At 35.8% G+C, this 19,937-nt stretch overlaps 1 protein-coding gene across 4 annotated transcripts in view; it reads right to left on the reverse strand.

Annotated features, from left to right (window-relative positions):
- Positions 1–19,937, reverse strand: part of DMD (dystrophin) — a 2,105,574-nt gene that overhangs the window by 492,147 nt on the left and 1,593,490 nt on the right. For all 4 annotated transcript variants that reach the window (XM_054470954.2, XM_063660502.1, XM_054470953.2 and 1 more), the window contains exon 55: positions 10,898–11,087. In XM_054470954.2, coding sequence (XP_054326929.1) covers positions 10,898–11,087 — 190 coding nt within the window. The remainder of the gene's footprint in view (positions 1–10,897; positions 11,088–19,937) is intronic.

The raw sequence follows: 19,937 nt of genomic DNA on the forward strand, positions 1-19,937 counted from the left end.
GAGGTAAGGGGGCTAGCAAGAAAGGAATGGTCATAAAGAATTAGGGAGGCAAAATCTACAGATCTTAAAAATGAACTTGAAAGTGAGGCAAGTAAGTGGGAGATTCAGAAATGACTATATGATCTGAACTCTGACTGAAAAGATGGTACTGGGATGAATAGCAGGGTAGGAAATAAGACTTGGTATAAAAAAATGGCCTATTTGGGTCATATTGAATTTATGTCATTTGTGAGACATTTGAGTAAGAAATGTCCTACATGCAGTAAGAAATGTGGGACAGACATTGGAAAGGAATAAAAATGTTCAAATCATTGGATTAAAGGAGATGGAGAAAAGACTGTTTCTAGTATAAAAACTAACACATAACTGACAGTAACTATTGACTAAATATCAAATGAAGATAATGAGATTAATGAAATCAGAAAAGAATGCATAGAGTTGATACTGTGGGCTTGGTGCGATGGCTCACACCTGTAATCTCAGCATTTTGGGAGGCCGGGGCAGGCGGATCACCTGAGGTCAAGAGTTTGTGACCAGCCTGGCCAACCTGGTGAAACCCTGTCTCTACTAAAAATAAAAAATTAGCCGGGCACGGTGGAAGGCGCCTCTAACCCCAGCTACTTGGGAGGCTGAGGCAAGAGAATCACTTGAACCCAGGAGATGGAGGTTGCAGTGAGCCAAGATCTTGCCATCGCACTCCAGCCTGGGGGACAACAGCGAGACTCTGTCTCAAAAAAAAAAAAAAAAAAAAAAGTCAAAAAATACCAGATGCTGGTGAGGTTGTGAAGAAAGGGGGATGCTTATACACTGTTGGTGGGAATGTAAATTAGTTCAGCCACTGTGGAAAGCAGTTTGGAGATACCTCTAAGAACTCAAAACTGAACTACCATTCAACCCAGCAATGCCATTACTGGGTATATACCCAAAGGAATATAAATCATTCTACCATAAAGACACATGCAGTTGTATGTTCATTGATGTGTTATTCCCAATAGCAAAGACATGGAATCAACCTAAATGCCCACCAATGGTAGATCAGATATAGAAAATGTGGTACATATACAGCAGGGAATACTGTGCAGCCAGAAAAAAGAATGAGATTATGTTCTTTGCAGCAACATGGATGGAGCTGGAGGCCATTATCCTAGGTGAAATAACATAGGAACAGAAAACCAAATACCATATATTCTCACTTATAAGTGGGAGCTAAACACTGAGTACATATGAACACAAAGAAGGGAACAACAGAAACCAGGATCTACTCTAGGGTGGAGGGTGGGAGGATGGTGAAGATTGAGAAACTATCTATCAGGTACCATGCTTATTATCTGGGTGACAAAATAATCTGTTCACCAAACTCCCATGACATGCAATTTACCCATGTAACAAACCTCCACATGTGCCCCTACAGCTTAAAATAAAAGTGAAAAAAAAAAAGAAGAAAGACAGAGGAAGGAATGAGTGCTTAGAGAGATAAGGAGACAATTAGTATAATATATCACCCTGGCAAGTCAAAAGGTGAGACATTTTTCAGTAGACTGTAGTGAGCAGCAATAACAAAATATGAGTAGATTTCTAGGGCAATGAGGACTTGATAAAAATATTTGCATTTGGTAGTTATGGTGATTTCATAGAGAAGTGTTTCAGTCGAGAGGCAGATGTAGAAACTTGACTTTAAAATGTGAAGGAAAGATGGATGTTTAGGAAGTCGAAATATTTCCACTAATTTCTATTAGATGAGTGATTTGAAGCTGGCTTTTGGTGATCTTGGGTCTTTCCCTGTAATGCTGAGTCAGTGTAGAGTAATGGGTAGGACAGTAGAGTTAGTAGAAGATCAGAAAGTCAAACTTAGGTTCAAATGCTGACTTTTCTATATATTCAGGTTGAGCATCCCAAATCTGAAAATGCAAAATCCAAAACACTCTAAAAGCTGAAAATTTTTGAGCGCCAACATGATTCTCAAAGTAAATGCTCATCGGAGTATTTCCAATTTTGAATTTTGGGGTTTGGGATGCTTAACCCATGATTATAAAGCAAGTAATCAAAAATCTGAAATCCCAAAAAAAAATCAGAAAAAAATTGATATCCATAACACTTGTGGTCCCAAGTGTTTTGGATAAGGGATACTCAACAAGTACTTGTGTGTTACCTTAGTAGAAGTTACCCAGCCTCTCACTTTTTCCTCTGTAATAAATATACGATAGTATTATATCATGCAAGCAAAGCACTTAGTACACACCTTGGCACATAGTAACTATTTAAAAAAGGTAGCTATTATTATTATTATCTCTCTTAATAATTGAAAAATACATGATGATTTTAATCCCCGAAAAGTAAATATTTATTGTGACAAGCTTTTAGTTTATATAATTGCCCTCCTAACTGGGAGTAATAAAATTTAGTTGTTTTTTTTAAAAAGTAGCAATAGATAAATTACTTAACCTCTCCAATTTTATTCTTCTCAAAAGAAAATGGAAATAATAAGAGTACCAACATCACAGGTTTTCACTAAGGATCAAATTAGAAAATGAAAGTAAAGATACTTTGCCAATTATGAAACATGAAATATTTAGTTATCATTCTCTTTATTAATTAATATAACTTTGATCCATTGACTTTTAAGAGCATACTATTAGATTTACATCTTCAGTTTGACTTTTGTTTAATAGTAATTCATAAAATTAATAAGGACCTTTCACTTGAAAGCTTTTTCAAAGTGCTTTTATATTTATTACCTTATAAAATCCTCACAAAAGCTCTGCGAGGAATAAAAGACAATGGTTATTGGAGACTAACAAAATTGACTTTTCAGTATGCACAGTGTCTTCTTACCAATGTGGGCTTTTCTTTTGGTTTATAGATATAAAATTACAAAATCCAATAGTTGATTTACAAAGTTATTCAATTTAGTGATTACTTTGTATCATTCTAGATAATTGTTTAATGTAATGGCAACATCCAGAAGTAGGTTTTAAAGGTTTTAATACAATTAACATGTTTACGTATGAATGAGACATGGTTCATGTTACCATGGTAACATGGTCCAAAATGGTACAACACTTATAATCAAATAGCTAAACTCATATTGCATTAAATTGGGGTGACTGGATGAAAAATGGATTCTAATTTTCTGTATCCAGTCTTTCTTTCTGCAGGAGATAAAAGACCTGTCCTGAACACTTGTCCCCATTGACTCCCTTTTCTAAACTTTTAATTATTTTCATTATTTCGTTTCGGATTTTCTCTGAGATCTATAGGAATTCAGGGTCCCAAACTGGAAAATAATAAAGTAACTAAATATAGCAAGAAGACAATCATGTGAGTCTTGAGTATTTCTGAGCATTATAGTCAGAGGTTCTCACTGGACAATAGATTCATGGGTAGAACATGCTACGTTCAATTCAATTGGTATCTATCGAAGGTAGAGACAGTAGTGTTGTGAATGAGGATGGGGTTTTTATAGTATCAATATGAGAATAAAAGGAAAAATAAAAATTTCCATGTTTATATAAGACAAGAAACTAATTATCTTATTGAAAAGAGTTTTTCATGATCTTGGATACATTATGCAAAGACTTTCACTTTTTCCATGATGTAATTTTTATTTTTTTTTTGAGATGGAGTCTCACTGTGTCACCCAGGCTGGAGTGAAATGGCACGATCTCAGCTCACTGCAACCTCTGCCTCCTAGGTTCAAGTGATTCTCCTGCCTCTGCCTCCCGAGTAGTTGGGATTGCAGGCGTGTGCCACCACACCTGGCTAATTTTTGTATTTTTAGTAGAGACGGGGTTTCGCCATGTTGGTCAGGCTGGTCTCGAACTCCTGACCTCAGGTGATCTGCCCACCTCAGCCTCCCAAAGTGCTGGGATTATATGCATGAGCCACCGTGCCCGGCCCATGATATGAATTTTATGCCAAAGCTTTGCTAATTCTTTGCCTTTTTCACAATTCGTTTATTAAGAGGGTCCCTGTAACTATGTCTTTTTGAATAACATGGACAATAGTATCACTTAATACCAATTCTGTACTACAGTAAGTAACATTTTGGTGACATTTAGATGTATTTCTGAGTGGACCATGGAGAAATTCAAATAACGACATAAATTTGTGTGTAATATAATTTATTGCTATGGCTTCCATGTTGATGTCCTTCAATTTTAAATCTTTAACCCAGATCTTTTTCCAAACCTTAGATTTACATTCACAACTGCTTCAAGAGAGGGAAGGTTTTCACCTCTGATTTTTCACTTACAGATACCTCAAAATCAAACACGTTCTTGACTTTGCTCCTCACAACTGTTTGCCATCTTGAATTCTGCAACTCATGATTAAGCGAAGATACTACCTTCAGTCAATCATGCCGAGTGGTAAGCAGGCACTGATTTCTCATTTTACCTCACATTTTCTGCTCACCTCCACCTCCCACAGAATATATGACAGTGTTGATTTTATCTCCAAATAACTCACGTATCTGTTTTGTTTGTTCAACCTCACCACTTTGATCATCAATTCTTGCTTGGCTTATTACAGAAATAACATCCTAAGTGTTGTCCCTGCGTGGGTCTTATATCTTTCCAATTCATTCTCCTAACCACTACCAGAATGATCTTTCAAAAACATAAGTCTGATTAGTCCATTTCCTTGCTTAGAACTAGGCTATGACTTAAAGTGATAAAGTCCAGAGTCTTAAAAATAGGTGGCAAGGGGCAGAGAGAGCCAGCTTACACTTACTGAGCCCTTCGAGTCCAATAGTCTGCCTCTCTGGTATGCATTTTACATATATATCTTATCATTTAATCCTGATAACATCCTGTGATGTACTCATTGTAGAGAAGAGTAGAATTGGGACTCAGAGGTTAGACAATAAGCTAGTAAGTGCTAAATAAGAGGTCTTCCTGCTTACAAGGTCCATACTCTAGCTGCTACATCATGCTGTCTTTCCACATAATTTAGCCCCAGTTGATCTTTCTAATTTCATTTCTTGTAGCAACCATACCCCAGCCAAGTTCCTTCAGATTCTCACACTACCACACTGACTAAGCCTTTGGATACGGTGTTTCCTCTATCATGAATGCTCTTTTCAACCTCATGAACCTAAATAACTCCTAACAATTCTTCTAAGGTGACTTTCTCTAAACAGAGGTTCTCACTGGACAATAGATTCATGGGTAGGACATGCTACGCTCAATTCAGTTGGTATCTATTGTGGGTAGAGATATTTTTAAAATCTCCCCCAGTGCATAAGCAAGGTTAAAATCCACTGTTCTACGTGAGTTTCCTGGCCTCTTTGGAAGGCTTAGCCTAGTCTTCTGTTTTTGCTAGACCCTGTCCAGCTCTCTACTGTAATTCTCATTATGCTATTATAATATTGTCTTAGGTTGTATGTCTTCATCTCTGGAATGTGAACCTCCCAAAGGCAGAAATAATGTTAAAATACAGAGGCTTTTGAATATATGTTACATAGTGATCCAGTATTTCCACACAGACAGACACACACACATACACACAAACACATACACACACAAACCACTGAACCAAAGTTTTACGAACAATATTGAAACTTACTTAAAAGTGATGGACTCCTTATTTCTATTCAGTTTTATTAATTTCATTCATTTCTATCTTAAAAATATGGATGGATACTCATTAAAGTAATTATACAACCCAGTACTTTTACTGAACTGTTTTTGAAAAGCACCTTTCTTGGGGCCCTTATGATGGAATTAGTTCCCTTATAACAAGAGGAAGTGTCATCAGAGCTCTCTCTCTCTTTGCTATGTTAGGACACAGAGAGAAGGAAGCCATCTGCAAACCAGAAAGAGGGGCCCTCACCAGGCCCTGATCTTGGAATCCCAGCCTCCAGAACTATGAGAAATAAGATTCTGTTGTATAAGCCTTCTTTCCCTTACCCACCCCCCAAAAAAGAAAGAAAATCATCTCTCTGAACATGTTTGTATCACCAGACCTAACACCATGACACATGGCAGGTGTTTAGCAAAGATACGCTGAATTAATAAAAGTTCTCAGAAAAATTATATATATATATACACATATATATGTGTGTGTATATATATGTATGTATGTGTGTTTGTATATATATACACAAACACACATACATACATATATATATATACACACACACACACATATATATGTATATAATTTTTAAATATCCAGAGCAGAAGGCATTCATCGCCAGGCAAAATAAAAATATCAAAATTTACTTTCACACTCTTTAGACAACAATCAAAATAGAAAGATTAAAAAATACATATAAAACTCAATTCAAACTAAAGCAACAGGAAGGAATACACTAAAGATTTCTTCTCCTTAGAATTAGGGATCCTTAAATTGCCTCTGCATTTTCAGATAGTCCAGGAAATATGATATTCCAATTTATTCAAGGTACTAATTGTGCTACTAAGATTGCATTCTTTCTTCTTTCTTCAGAATTAATCCGTGCGCCAAAATTTTGGTGAGAAACTTCTCTAATTTTATTTTATTTTATTTTATTTTTTTGAGACAGAGTCTGCTCTTTCACCAGGCTGGAGTACAGTGGCGCCATCTCGGCTCACTGCAACCTCCACCTCCTGGGTTCAAGCAATTCTCCTGCCTCAGCCTCCTGAGTAGCTGGGAGTACAGGTGTACTCCACCACGCCCAGCTAATTTTTGTATTTTTAGTAGAGATGCGGTTTCACCATGTGGCCAGGATGGTCTCCATCTCTTGACCTCGTGATCCGCCCGCCTCTGCCTCCCAAAGTGCTGGGATTACAGGCGTGAGCCACCACGCCCAATTTTAATAACATATTAGAAATCAAAGATATCTTAATTCATAGGTGTACTCAGATGTACAATTCATAGTTTATGAAACTTGTCTCTCTGGAAATGTTTTATTCATCAGAAGACAATTTTTATAATGGGAGGATTGAGAGGAGACATAGGTAAAACATGAGATTAGGGAAGGGAGTGATTTGAAAGATATGGCCTGAGACATGACCCAGATCACAGATGAAGGAATCTCATATATTTATTGCTCCTTAGTTTGTCTTGCTGAGAAAAATATGTTAATTACACCACCTTTATGAACATCATAAAGGTCACCACATACCCACACCCCCACATTGTCTTTACAAGCTAATATTACAGTGATCTCTCAGGGGTACTTACAGAACCACTTAATATGTGTGAAACTCTTGTGAAATATTCAGAAAGACAGAGAGTCCTTCCATTTTCAGTTAGTTACCCAGGGTTTTATGGTAGTACTTTGAACCATGAACAGCTTTGTCAACTCTCTTAGGCCCAAAGCAGAAAATGTTTTGGATAGAGAACTAATCCGATTCAATTACGAATATAGGTTTTTTATTTAAAGGATAAATCTGCAATTTAAAAATCCTGAAACTTTCACCCCTAAAGGCTTTATATTGCGTTCTATAAAAATACATTTGCTTAAAAATTCCAGTTAGCATATCAGAAATAACAATATTTATAAGAAACATCCCCTTATCCTGAAGTACAAGGACGACGGTAATGTTCTTGATTTTAGTAAGGAAAGTGAGTTACACCTTTTTATAATACGGAAGGAAATTCTAATGTCTTTCGGAGAAGAATTAATCATGTTAATTCCATTCAGAATGTATATGCTTTATATTACATGTATGTTTAAAGAATCTATGACTTATGATTATTGCTGAGAGAATAAATATCTTATGAAGTGGCTGATAGACAAAAGTGATAGGTAGTCTAGCAAGAGCTGGAGTCTCCATATATAGAAAAACGGATTGACAGTCTTAGAGAAAAACACATTTTGTGAAGGTTTTCACCCTCTCTCTTCATTCACTAGCATTTGTATGAAGTAAATCATCACCACTTTTGGGGTAGACAGATATATCAAAATCTGTTGGCAGAGCTGTTGCTTTGGCTAGGCATTTCAAATTTCCTTTTTTTTAATATATGAGAACTATGATTGCTATACAGCATGAATCTATGAATACAATGCTACCAGCTTCTTCAAATGAAGTGAAAAAGCATGCCATTTCACTTTTCTCCTACATACATATTATAGAAAATTCCTTTTGTTCAAAATAAAAATTCATAGAGGAAAAAAAGCAAACACTTCCATTTAGCTGAAATACTGAAATTGCATGTAATCTCTTAAGGTATGCTGTTTTATTTATTTTCAAGCTCGGCATTTCCATTTGTTGCTCTTCAACACCAGTTTCTTGACTCAACTCAATCAGCTGAAATGTGCCATTAACAATAATCAGTAGTTTCAGTAGTTTACCGTTTTACCATGACATCTCCAAGTCTTTCATCAAAAGATCATTATCCAACCATCTAACTAAAAATCAGAGTTGGCTATAAATGTCATTTCAATCCATAAAATGTAGTTTAAACCTCGGGCAAGTGGGATTTATAGAAAATACAATATTAGCTGCCAGGGAAGAGGGAAACTGTCTCTGTTTTAAAATAATTTTGGAATCTTAGTTAATCTTATTATAGTTAAGAAGCAAATGTTGAGGTTTGCTTCTCAAACCTCAGAGGCTCTATGGGAGTTTTATCTGGATTTTGAGAATAAATGTAGTTTATCACTTTGGGGTTGAGACAGTAAAAAGTCCCTGCCTTATTCCCAAGCTCTCTCTTTTTCTACCTCGGGTATACTGAAAGTTATGTGTAATATGTGCCCCAGCTCAAAGATGGAAAAGAGTAGCCTGATCGACACTGGACTTTATGTGAGCAACAAATAAACTTTGGTTTGGTTAAGCCACTGGACAAAAACGAATAAATACATTTTCTTGAGTAACATGGGATAAGCTAAGACATTTTCTCAGCATAATTTCCAACTGCTTTTGAAAGAGAGATCAGAAATCTAAACATAAAATATTTATTTTCCATGCTTCCATAGTAAATATAGTTAGGACACATGGTGAATCTTCCCTTTAATGATTCAGAAGCTTGCAGTTTCTCAAGATTAGAAATAGAGATAAATTTTCATTATATAATACAGCAGATATAAATACAAATTGTATAGTAGAAAATAGACATATTTTTGCCCTCAACTAGAATTATTCACTGTTTAAAGATATGTTTTATTAAATCCCTGACATAAAATGATTTTTTAGTCGTTGGGTTATTCTTTATTTTTCAAAGTAATCTGCTAAAAAGAGACTAAAATAGACTTAATCAAAGCTTATTATTTACCTACCATAGCTGATGAGTAAAATGTAAACCCATGTATTTTTATTTATTTGTTTATTTATTTCGAGATGGAGTCTCACTCTGTCACCTAGGCTGGAGTGCAGTGGTGCCATCTCGGCTCACTGCAACCTCTGCCTCCTGGGTTCAATCGATTCTCCCACCTCAGCCTCCCAAGTAGCTAGGATTACTGGCGCAGGTCACCATACCCAGCTAATTTTTGTATTTTTAGCAGAGATGGGGTTTCACCATGTTGGCCAGGCTGGTCTCGAACTCCTGACTTCAGGTGATCCACCCACCTCGGCCTCCCAAAGTGCTGGGATTACAGGCGTGAGCCACCGCATCTGGCCGGGAAACCCACATATCTATTAAAATTCTGGAGTGGCTTTATCAGCATTTATAATATTTTACAATAAAATTTTATTTATGAAATAGCCTAAGCCAAATATATTACAGCAGTACATTGTCTAACTATACATCGAAGAGTGAGCAAAAAACTCTACATTTGCATTGCCCTTATATTCTATCACAAGCCATGGGAGATATCTATAAAGTCTGATATTGTTCCAAACAAATTACCTCCAGATGATCAAACTAACTCAACATGCATTTTGGAGGAGAAAGTGGGATCAAAGCAGGATGATGAAGCAAGAATGATAAATTCAGGAGCCATAAATTGCCAGTGTTACCTACTTTATGCACCAGAGCAGCAAAGTAGATCAACTATCTTATCAAAAAAGAAAAACAGGAGAAGGAGAACGATAGGAGGAAGAGAGGAGAAGAACTTCTGCTTATTGTGATTTGGTTCTGGAATTATTCAAACTAGAATATACCATCATGTTTTTCATAATAGTTTAAAAATATCAAAAAATAAAGTTAGTCTAAAAAATCAATCATCTTATTATAATGATTTATATCCAAATTGTATTTGAGAGACTAGTAAAGTTATTATATCAAGTCAGAAAAACCAACTATACATAACAAAACTCCATAATAGTTCAGGAAAATTATATCAGGTATTGAGAATAAACTTTAAGAGCCTCCTTGTACTACAGAATACGATTCTCACCAAGACTTCATTTAAACAAAACTACCCCACATTCTGTTTTCACTGTTTATGCATATGGAACTTTATGGAAATAATTTTTGTTTCTAGGAAAAACAATTGTCTGAAAATTGTTTGATCATTAGCTATGACAAATTTAGCCATCTCATTCTTATTTTCACAGATCATGTTAGGAAGAAAGCTACAAAATGCCAGATTAACATTTCAAAACATATTTGAAAGTAATGAAGGGAAACTGATTCAGTTAGCAACGCTAAATAAAACAGACAATTCATACAGATGCTTTCCCTGTAAAATATTAAATAAACACTCAAAAATGTCAACTTTTAAAATTTAATAAACCAATCCCTAAGTTATTTCTCTGAGCAAAGTTTCTCCTTGACCGAAGCTCTGGTTTTATATGCAAATGTTTTCCTGGTCAGAGCATGTACTTTTTCTAAGAGGAGGGTGTTAAGTGGAATTATAAATGATGTTTCCTTCTCCCTCTGCCTCTCTCCTCCTGGTCCAAATGCCGAAATACATCAGGCTGTGTAAAAGCAACTATTTTGTTTTGTCCCTGGCTCGTCAGTTACAAGAACAAATGCTGAGAATTGTTCAGTTGGATCCACAAGAGTGCTAAAGCGGAAATGCCTGACTTACTTGCCATTGTTTCATCAGCTCTTTTACTCCCTTGGAGTCTTCTAGGAGCCTTTCCTTACGGGTAGCATCCTGTAGGACATTGGCAGTTGTTTCAGCTTCTGTAAGCCAGGCAAGAAACTTTTCCAGGTCCAGGGGGAACTGTTGCAGTAATCTGTGAGTTTCTTCCAAAGCAGCCTCTCGCTCACTCACCCTGCAAAGGACCAAATGTTCAGATGCAATTATTAAATATCAGAATGGTGCACCTAGTGAACTCCATAAAAAGAGAAAGATGGAGGAACTAAATTGTAATATACCAACAATGGGGTGAGTTGTTGCTACAGCTCTTCCTTTAAGCAACAACTATAATATTGTGCAGTCTATTTACTTTCATTTTTATTTAACTTAAAGGCGTTTGTATGAGGGAAGGCATGCAAGAATGACAATTACAGATTTCTATAAACCCCTCTCCACAGAGGAGGTTTCATATGTATGTGAAATATATATACATATATTTGAACATTTGAAAGTTCAAAGTATCTTTTTTCAATTTTGTAGTTTTTGTTGGTCAATTTTGAAAGCTTATTTTTAATATACTGCCAAATTTGAGACTAACTTTTATAGTTAAAACCCTAAAATCCCTGTACCATGCTTGTCTTTGATGCCACTCTGAGGCAGAAAACAAGGATTTGATATGCAAGGAGAAAAGTCAAGAAAATACAAACCCAGAGGCAAAAGGAAAAGACTAGAGGAAAAGACAAAAAGAAGGGGATTAGAGGGCAAAGGAAGAAAGACTTAACAAGTGAAGAAATAACATTTCATAGAAACTATCATTTTGTGCAAACTATCATTTTGCATGACATCAGTTATCATTATTGTGTTAGTTTCATATTTAATTACTTGATCATACAACTGAGAACATTTTCCAAAATGAAAATGTTATGTGTAATGAAAAAGAGTAGAGTCTTAAAAACTAGGCAGATCTGAGTTCAATTCCCAGTGTTCCTTACCAGTTACGTGATATGGCACGTTACCTCTCTGATTCTCAGTTTCTCATCTGCAATATCTATTGCTGTGATGAGAATTAAAATAAAAAATTCCTGTGAAGTTGAGTGCCCCACATGTTATACAGTTAAACATTACAGTTACTCAAAAACGTTAGTTCCTTCTACCCATATCCCATTTCCCCATTCCTGTAATATTTTAAAAGGATGAAACAAACTCTTTCATGACAAAAACTCTAAAAATGTATTCATATTTTTGATCATATATATATATATATATATAAAATGCATGTATTGTGGATACACACACATATGCCCGCAGGAAATATCTATATAATAATAGCTTAGAAAGGAAAATTGCCTTAGGCAGTAACAGTCCTACAGAAAAAGATTCAGGTAAACTTTGTCTGCAATGAGGAAATTAGTACTCTATTTAAATGTCTTATTTGCCTTCTATTACTACACAAACACTTTCTGGGATTAAACATAAGCTAAAAATGGATTTTAAAAAATTGAACACTTGAATATGATACACATTGCTTGTTAAGATGTGATTGTCAATAATTATGCAAAACTGCAATTTATTTCAGCAGCAACTTTATCATGGGATGTGCAAACCAGGCAATAAACAACTCCTGCCGAGCCAGCGGCAGCAAAGCCCCCGGAAGAGCTGTTTATTCATCATGGGTGAGGTTTTTGCTGAGCACACAGTCTTCCACAGTGGAGTTTCAGTGCTCATACTGGATAAAAATCTTCTGTCTGCATTAACTGGTGGAGGGTAGAATAGGTTTATGAGGATGCAGCTACTGGAAAAAAGTAAGCATTGCACTAAGCTATTTATCAACTCCTAAATAAACTGTAATACTGCACAGCTAAAAGGTAGTGTAGGGTTCTGGTTGGGCAAATAAGTTAAACCTCATGTAGTTCAAGGGCTAACGTGGACTGCCGGCTCCCTGCTTATCTAGTTTTCAGGCAAACTATCAACGCAAGGAGAAATATCAAAAGAGTCATTTATCTTTTTATGTATTATGGTTGAAAAATTCAGAACCACTGCAACAACTCCAAGAATCTCAATGCTACAATTGGGCATGCACCTTACAGTTTGAACCATGTGTAACTGCTGACAATTGACTGGGTCTGACCTATAAAAGTGGCAGTTTCATGCGGTTTGCATTAAGACTTACTCCATCTCCAGTGCAAAATTTGGAACAGAAATAAGCTGTCACATTCCAGAATATAAATGCAGGGTTAGACATTTGACATATTTTCTAATGTAGTCCAATTTCAAACAAAATTTAAAAATATGAAATTCTCCCATGGCAGAATGAAACTTAGAGAGTGTAATATTGTGCATTTTATCAGCATCAGCTTCATGATGAGCTGCGCTTGATGCATCTTAGCTCCTCTATCCTTAAACTAGAAATGCCGCTTACCCTCTGCTTCCAGAGAAAGTAACTAGTAAATAACTTTCCAAGAGTTATTTGCAAAATGCAATGCACATAAATCAGATGAAAGAGTTCTACCGAGACAATGCGATTTTCAGCCAAATCCTACCAGCAAGTTTGCTGCTTTGTAAATTGGGCCCTTAGGGAAGAACAGTAACTCTTTCAGGACAGTAAGGAACCATTTTCCTAAATGATACCCTTGTTGTCTGAAATATTGACAACATCAGGCTGAATATTTTCTAATTTGGAAAATACGTTAAAAATTCGATGGCAGTAACAGCAGAAAATCTCCTGAAATGAGCTCCTTTACGTGCCTCTTGAATAATAGGTAAGACTGTTGTTTCCTGCTTGTGTGGGGGTTTTACGGCTTCAACATTTCTCTCGGAATCTATGTGTGTGTACGTTGAATTCCTAAATCTTAATTGTGCCAGGTCTAGTCTAGAATGAGTCAAGAATACTTAATTTCCATATCTGTGCATTCAACATGCTCTAAATGTATCATGTAGTTTTAAATTTTCCTGAACCATATGGGTTTAAGTGGCTTATATGATAAATAAAATGTAAAAATAAGAATCAGAAAGAAAAAAAAAAGATATGTTTAGAAAAAAAACCAAAGTTCTTGAATTAGATTTTTAAAAAATTCCTTTGTCCAAGTTATCAAACTACAGGCCCTGGAGAAAATTTGGCTGAATTTTACAAGTAACAATGACCAGATATTAGAAACTGTAATAATGCTTTGCAAACAGAATCTACTGTATTGGTTAAGTACTTTTTTTACATAACAAAGTTTTATAATCAGCTATTCCAGCTTTACGGTGCACAAAAATAGCTGAGAATTTGATGGAGTAAGGAATAATGTGATTTCAAAAGGTTTTCATTCTATTCATAAGAGCACTGTGTACCGTTCTCAGTATGTAAATAAGGGCAGCGTGAAACAGTGTTCTCATAGTCCACGGACCAGCAGCACCAGCAACGTCTGAGAAGTTATTAGAAATGCAAATTCCCAGGCCTCAGCCTAGCTCTACTGAATCAGAGACTCTGTGGGTAAAATCCGGCAAGCTGTGTTTTAACAAGCCTTCCAATATATGCTAAAGCTTGAGAATCACAGTTGCCAGGGACCAGATTTGAGAACGACTGGCATAGTAGATGCTAAGCTGGGCTGCCCAGACCCCTTTTCAGTACTGAAATACTTCTGACCCCAGCTGCTGGTAGTGCTACTGGCTGACAGTCCTCAGCTGTTATCCCTATTTGAGAGTTGGCCTCAGCTAAAGAGAGGTGCCTAGCCCAAAGTTACCCACTATGTCCCCGAGACGGGCTGCATGTATTGGTTGATGGGAGAGTTGTGGGGTATAAAATCCTGGGTCACTTGCTGCAACTCAGGACAATTCTGAAGGGCTATTCTACCTTCAGACTTCAGAGATCCTCCTGGGGAAGGCTAGGAAGGAGAGGCGGAGGGTTGATTGTGTTGTAGTTGTGACTGTATGGTAGCCCAGCTTCTCCTTCTGCCCAATCCTGCTCCCTTTCCTTTCCTCCCCTCACAGGTGTTAATCCTGAGAGCACTCTCCAATAAAATTCCTTCATGCTAATCACTTTCTCAGAATCTGCTTTCTGGGAGAACTTGACCTCCTGAATTGTCATGCTGAACAAGGATTTTAAAAATATACTTGCCTAAGAAATATATGTGGTCTCCAAAGGGAACAAGATGGAGGATTCTCACACGCAGTAATTGTGCCTGAATTGCTACTGAACTTTTGGTTGCCCTTTAAGGAGACCTATAGATAATACAGGTTCGCATTATCATCAGTTACAAGCAAGAATCTACTGAAGGGGCAGAGTGTTGGAACTATAAAGCTTAGTGCAACCCTATACCTGCCAAAGAAAGTGTTTATCCAGAGACAACTGCACAGGAAGGTAAAGAATCACAGAAGGCATGTTTTCAGCACATCCATTTTCTTTTTAAGACCTGATTATCAATGAAGAAATCAGATAAGTATGTTCTGACCTGTCATTAGAACCCTACTCCTGCCACACACACACACCATGGTATTTCTGAATAAATCTCTAAGACTCCATTGAGTTGAATATCATCAATTTCTTATGGCCAACATAATACATAAAAAGGAAAAAGGAAGGGAAACTTGTTGCTTTCCAGGGTAAGCCTAAAGAGCTTAATTATTGTATAGACACTATTCTACTATTAGATATATGGATGAAAAATACTTTATCGGTGCATTATATTGTGGGATTGTAAGTGTGTAGGTATAATTACAGAAACATATTGAGTATTTTTAGAAAAAGGCTCAATCTGATACGAAAGGTTATTTTGCCCAGGTTATTTTTAAAATGTGATAAATTAGGAACATTCAAAGAACTCAGTCTTCTGCTAGATAACACTTTCACCATGCCCTGGCATTGTTATAGAGTAATCACATAAACTACTCTGAATCTTTCCTTCCTAGTTTATTTGCAATTTAGCCACTATCATTTCCTACGATATTTTAGGAGAAAGATTAAAGGACCATTATTTTGTTCCTTTTTTTGGTGGGATATAGGTCAGAGAGACCTTAGTAGCACCTGGATGTAAGATCAAAATGATTCTTGCCATATCAACCACTACTCATAGAACCAGAGTTAATCTGAAATTCAAATCTCCTGTAACCATAACAGTTCCTACTAGTTTGCTAGTAAATTGCATTTTGATTTTAAAACATAACTTTATATTGTATTTGCGAGGGGAAGCTAGAATTTTGTCACCTATGAATATACAGCACTTTGTAGAAAGGATTCCTTTTAATCTCTAGCAATTCTATTAGTAACGTGCACTAATGAGAAGCATGAATCTAAGCAAAAGCTGTCAACATTGCCTGGACTAGTAGTTCATTCCTAGCAAAACCAACTCTGTGGTTTTATCTGTTTTGGGGCAACATCTACCTAGAAATATGACTGGAGAAGGGTGGTGGCAATGAGAGAATGTTTCTCTTTTCTCCTCTGTTATGAAACTGTAAAGTGAGGAATATATGACATCATTTTAATTTAACTTCTGATGCTTGCTTTTCATCCACAGCATGGGGAATGACAGATCTAATGTACAGCATGGAAGATAATTTTTAAAGCTAACATCCACATAACTCTTTATATGTTTTCAAACATATTCAGAGTGATTCTATCATCACTTCATAAGATATTTTCCATTTTTCTACCTACCTTCTTTTTCTTTGTATACTCAGCTGGATATTTCATTCTCTGCCAATGGCTTTACACTCGACACAGGTTATCTTTAATTCCGAACCTCATTCTTATTTCCACATGCCTACCAACATCTAATTCAATAATTCATCCGTGCATCCATTCCATACCTATTGTGTACCAGGATCTATGCCTGATGATGGTGACAGAAAATCCAATAATATATGGACTTTGGTATTTAACATATTCAAGTTTAATAGAGGGTACAGATAGATAAACATTTAACTAGAGTTACAATGTAATTAAGGCTATAAACCATCTGGAGTCCTTACCAGTAGCTCAAATGTAACATTTATCAATCTGCATTCATAAACTTCTATCTCAATTTTAAACATGTTTTACTCTTTCTATCAAAAGAGGTGGAGATCATCCAGCAAGGCTTTATCTCAAAATAGAGTGATGGATGCTCAATAAAAGTTTGCCTAACTAATTTTCATAAAAATAAAAAACCTTTCAGATACACAGTACAGGCTTTTGCTGGTTTCATTTTAGGGCTGGAGAGATTGATTCTGAGAGAATTGTAATGATGTTCCCAAGGTTGTATACAAGTTAAGTGGCAGAGCTGGGGGTATAGCCCAAGTCTTGCATTCTAGAAAAGAAGTTTTTGTAACTCTGAAGACAGATATTGGAATACACTCCTCTCTGATATATTCATTGTACTAAAAGAAAGAAAGGCACAAGGAAGATTATGTCACTGAATCCTGGTCTTCATTTTAGAGCACAAATTTAATTTTCTGTTATTGCCATATGCAGGGTCGTTGAAACATACAAATACCTACACCTAAGGGAACACCACATACATACAAAGATATTCTCCTACCCAAACTATTGCAGAAAAGATCTAGCTGGTCTTTGCTTTAAATTAAAAATCCATTTTTAATGCAAATTTGCTGGTTTGCCGTTCACCAACATATGAATTAACGAGGTTTTCATCCCCTCTCTCTTGAGGTCTGGTACTAAATTACTCAAACTCTCCAGAGTTAATTGGAAACCATGACCTAAATGTTCCCAAAGTATTGCTGATTAGTTCTCAGAAAACTCATTCCCATCTTTCGTCACCCCAGACACCACAGGATGACTTTTTAACATGTGCAGTAGCGACACACTGGCATGAGAAATAGATTAATCCTCCAAAGATAAACCACAGCTTTGAAGCTATCTGTGTAAACTTCCTTCACTGATACAGACATTTTATTTTTTTAAAAAAATATACATATCACCTAGACTTTAGATAGTAAGAGAGTATAGGCATTATCAATCATGTAAGGAACTTTGAAAGACACATTTCATCTCTCATTTTTTTAACCTTATGAATGTTTTTAAAATAGAGATTTGCAAATTTATCATTAGGGAAACAACCATAGTTATACACTTTCCCTAAAACCATTAGTACTTTCCTGAAAAGACTTGCATTAGGAGACAGCAGTAGAAAATGTGTTTTCTACTTTACTTTGCATTACTCGTTTCATTTGATTTGTATTTCAACTCATAAATCACTGAAAAAAACTAGTTGATAAAGAAATGTACACAGTGTTATGAGCAGATGAAATACACATCTCTATACACACATATATTTTTTCTTTCTTGAATTTTTAAAGAGATTAATACTCTTTAAGATCTGTATTTTATATTTTTCTGCTGATACAATACCAAAAGGTACTATTTGGAGAGATTGAAATATAATGTTGGGAGTAATGAATTAGATTTAGTTTGGTTAATATACAGAGACTCAAAATATCCTTTTGGGCATTTATACAACTGTAAGGGATCTTTAGAAAAAAATGCAGTTAACACTACTTCCCAGATAATTACACACTTAAAATTTGTGTTGACCTATAGTTGGACACATTTCTGTTCTAAATAAATTCTCACTGATTTGTATAATGTGAATTTTTAAGTTGGTTTTGGTTACTTGCAGTGATAATCTCTTTAAAGATATATTTCCTAATGTTGATAGACTAAGTAGCTTTTCTTCTCTCCTAAAAGGATTTGTTTAAAATAGTATAAAAACCAATTTAAAAGATGAGCCTAAGATCATCTCTTACAAACCTGATAAGACTGTGCAGTTATATATATCCTCATCCACAATAACTTGGAGAAAAACAGAACAAAACAACTAACTGTAGCTTGTTAGTTGTTGATACATAATATTCAGAAGACAGCAAAGCAGGCAGGTTCAGTTTTCTAATATCAAACGGCAAACACACTACAGATTCACTTTAAAAGAAAGAAGTGGCTAAAAACATATCAACAGATGAAATAAACTTAGAGTCCTGTCAGTGGAATTTGGAAATACGAACAATTTCATAACCGCTGATCTAAATACTGAATTATGATATCGAAATATTTGTGACTTTTATTACCTAGTCTCTTACTCAGTACTCTCTTGTGGTTAATAATACACATTTGAAAGGGCCCTTTTAGCAAAGGACATGAACAGACATTTTTTAAAAGAAAACATACATGCGACCAACAAGCATATGAAAAAAAAGCTCAACATCACTGATCATTGGAGAAATGCAAATCAAAACCACAGGAGATACCATCACATACCAGTCAGAATGGCTATTACTAAAAAGTCAAAAATAACAGGTTCTGGTGAGGTTCTGGAGAAAAAGGATTGCTTATAAACTGTTGGTTATAGTGTATGTTATTTCAGTCATTGTGAAAACCGGTGTGGAGATTCTTCAGAGATCATGGATGGAGCTACAGGCCATTGTCCTTAGCAAACCAATGTAGGAACAGAAAACCAAATACTGCATGTTCTCACTTATTAGTGGGAGTTAAATGATGAGAATACATGGACACAGAGAGGAACAACAGACATGGAAGCCTACCGGAGTGGGGAGGGTGGGAGGAGGGAGAGGATCAAGAAAAATATCTAATGTGTACTACGCTTAATACCTGGGTAACAAAATAATCGGTACAACAAACCCCCATGATATGAGTTTACCTATATAACAAACCTGCACATGTACTCCTGAACTTAAAATAAAAGTTAAGAAAAAGCCATTTTATAGTCAACATTTATTGTTCTAGCATTTTACACTAAAATAATGTTCTGCAGTTTTCAAGCTCCTTTGACAGGATCCGCAGATATCATCTCCTTTCATATTTCAAATAGCTTGATGAGGCTAATGAGGCAGGTTGTAATTAGCATGAACAGTTTATAGATGAGGAACTTGACTTTCAGGGAGGCTGGGTGAGTTGCCAAAATCTTGAAACAATAACTTGACAAATCTTGAAATAATATAGTCCACTGTACTATAAGACATTACCTCTCAAGGTAGACTTGCCAGTCTCCCTGTGAAGTAAATATAATGGACATTAATATGTCACTATTCTCAAAAGCCCTTTGTTTTCTGTTAC

This window comes from Pongo pygmaeus, chromosome X (assembly GCF_028885625.2).
Source record: "Pongo pygmaeus isolate AG05252 chromosome X, NHGRI_mPonPyg2-v2.0_pri, whole genome shotgun sequence".
Classification (NCBI taxonomy): Eukaryota; Metazoa; Chordata; class Mammalia; order Primates; family Hominidae; genus Pongo; species Pongo pygmaeus.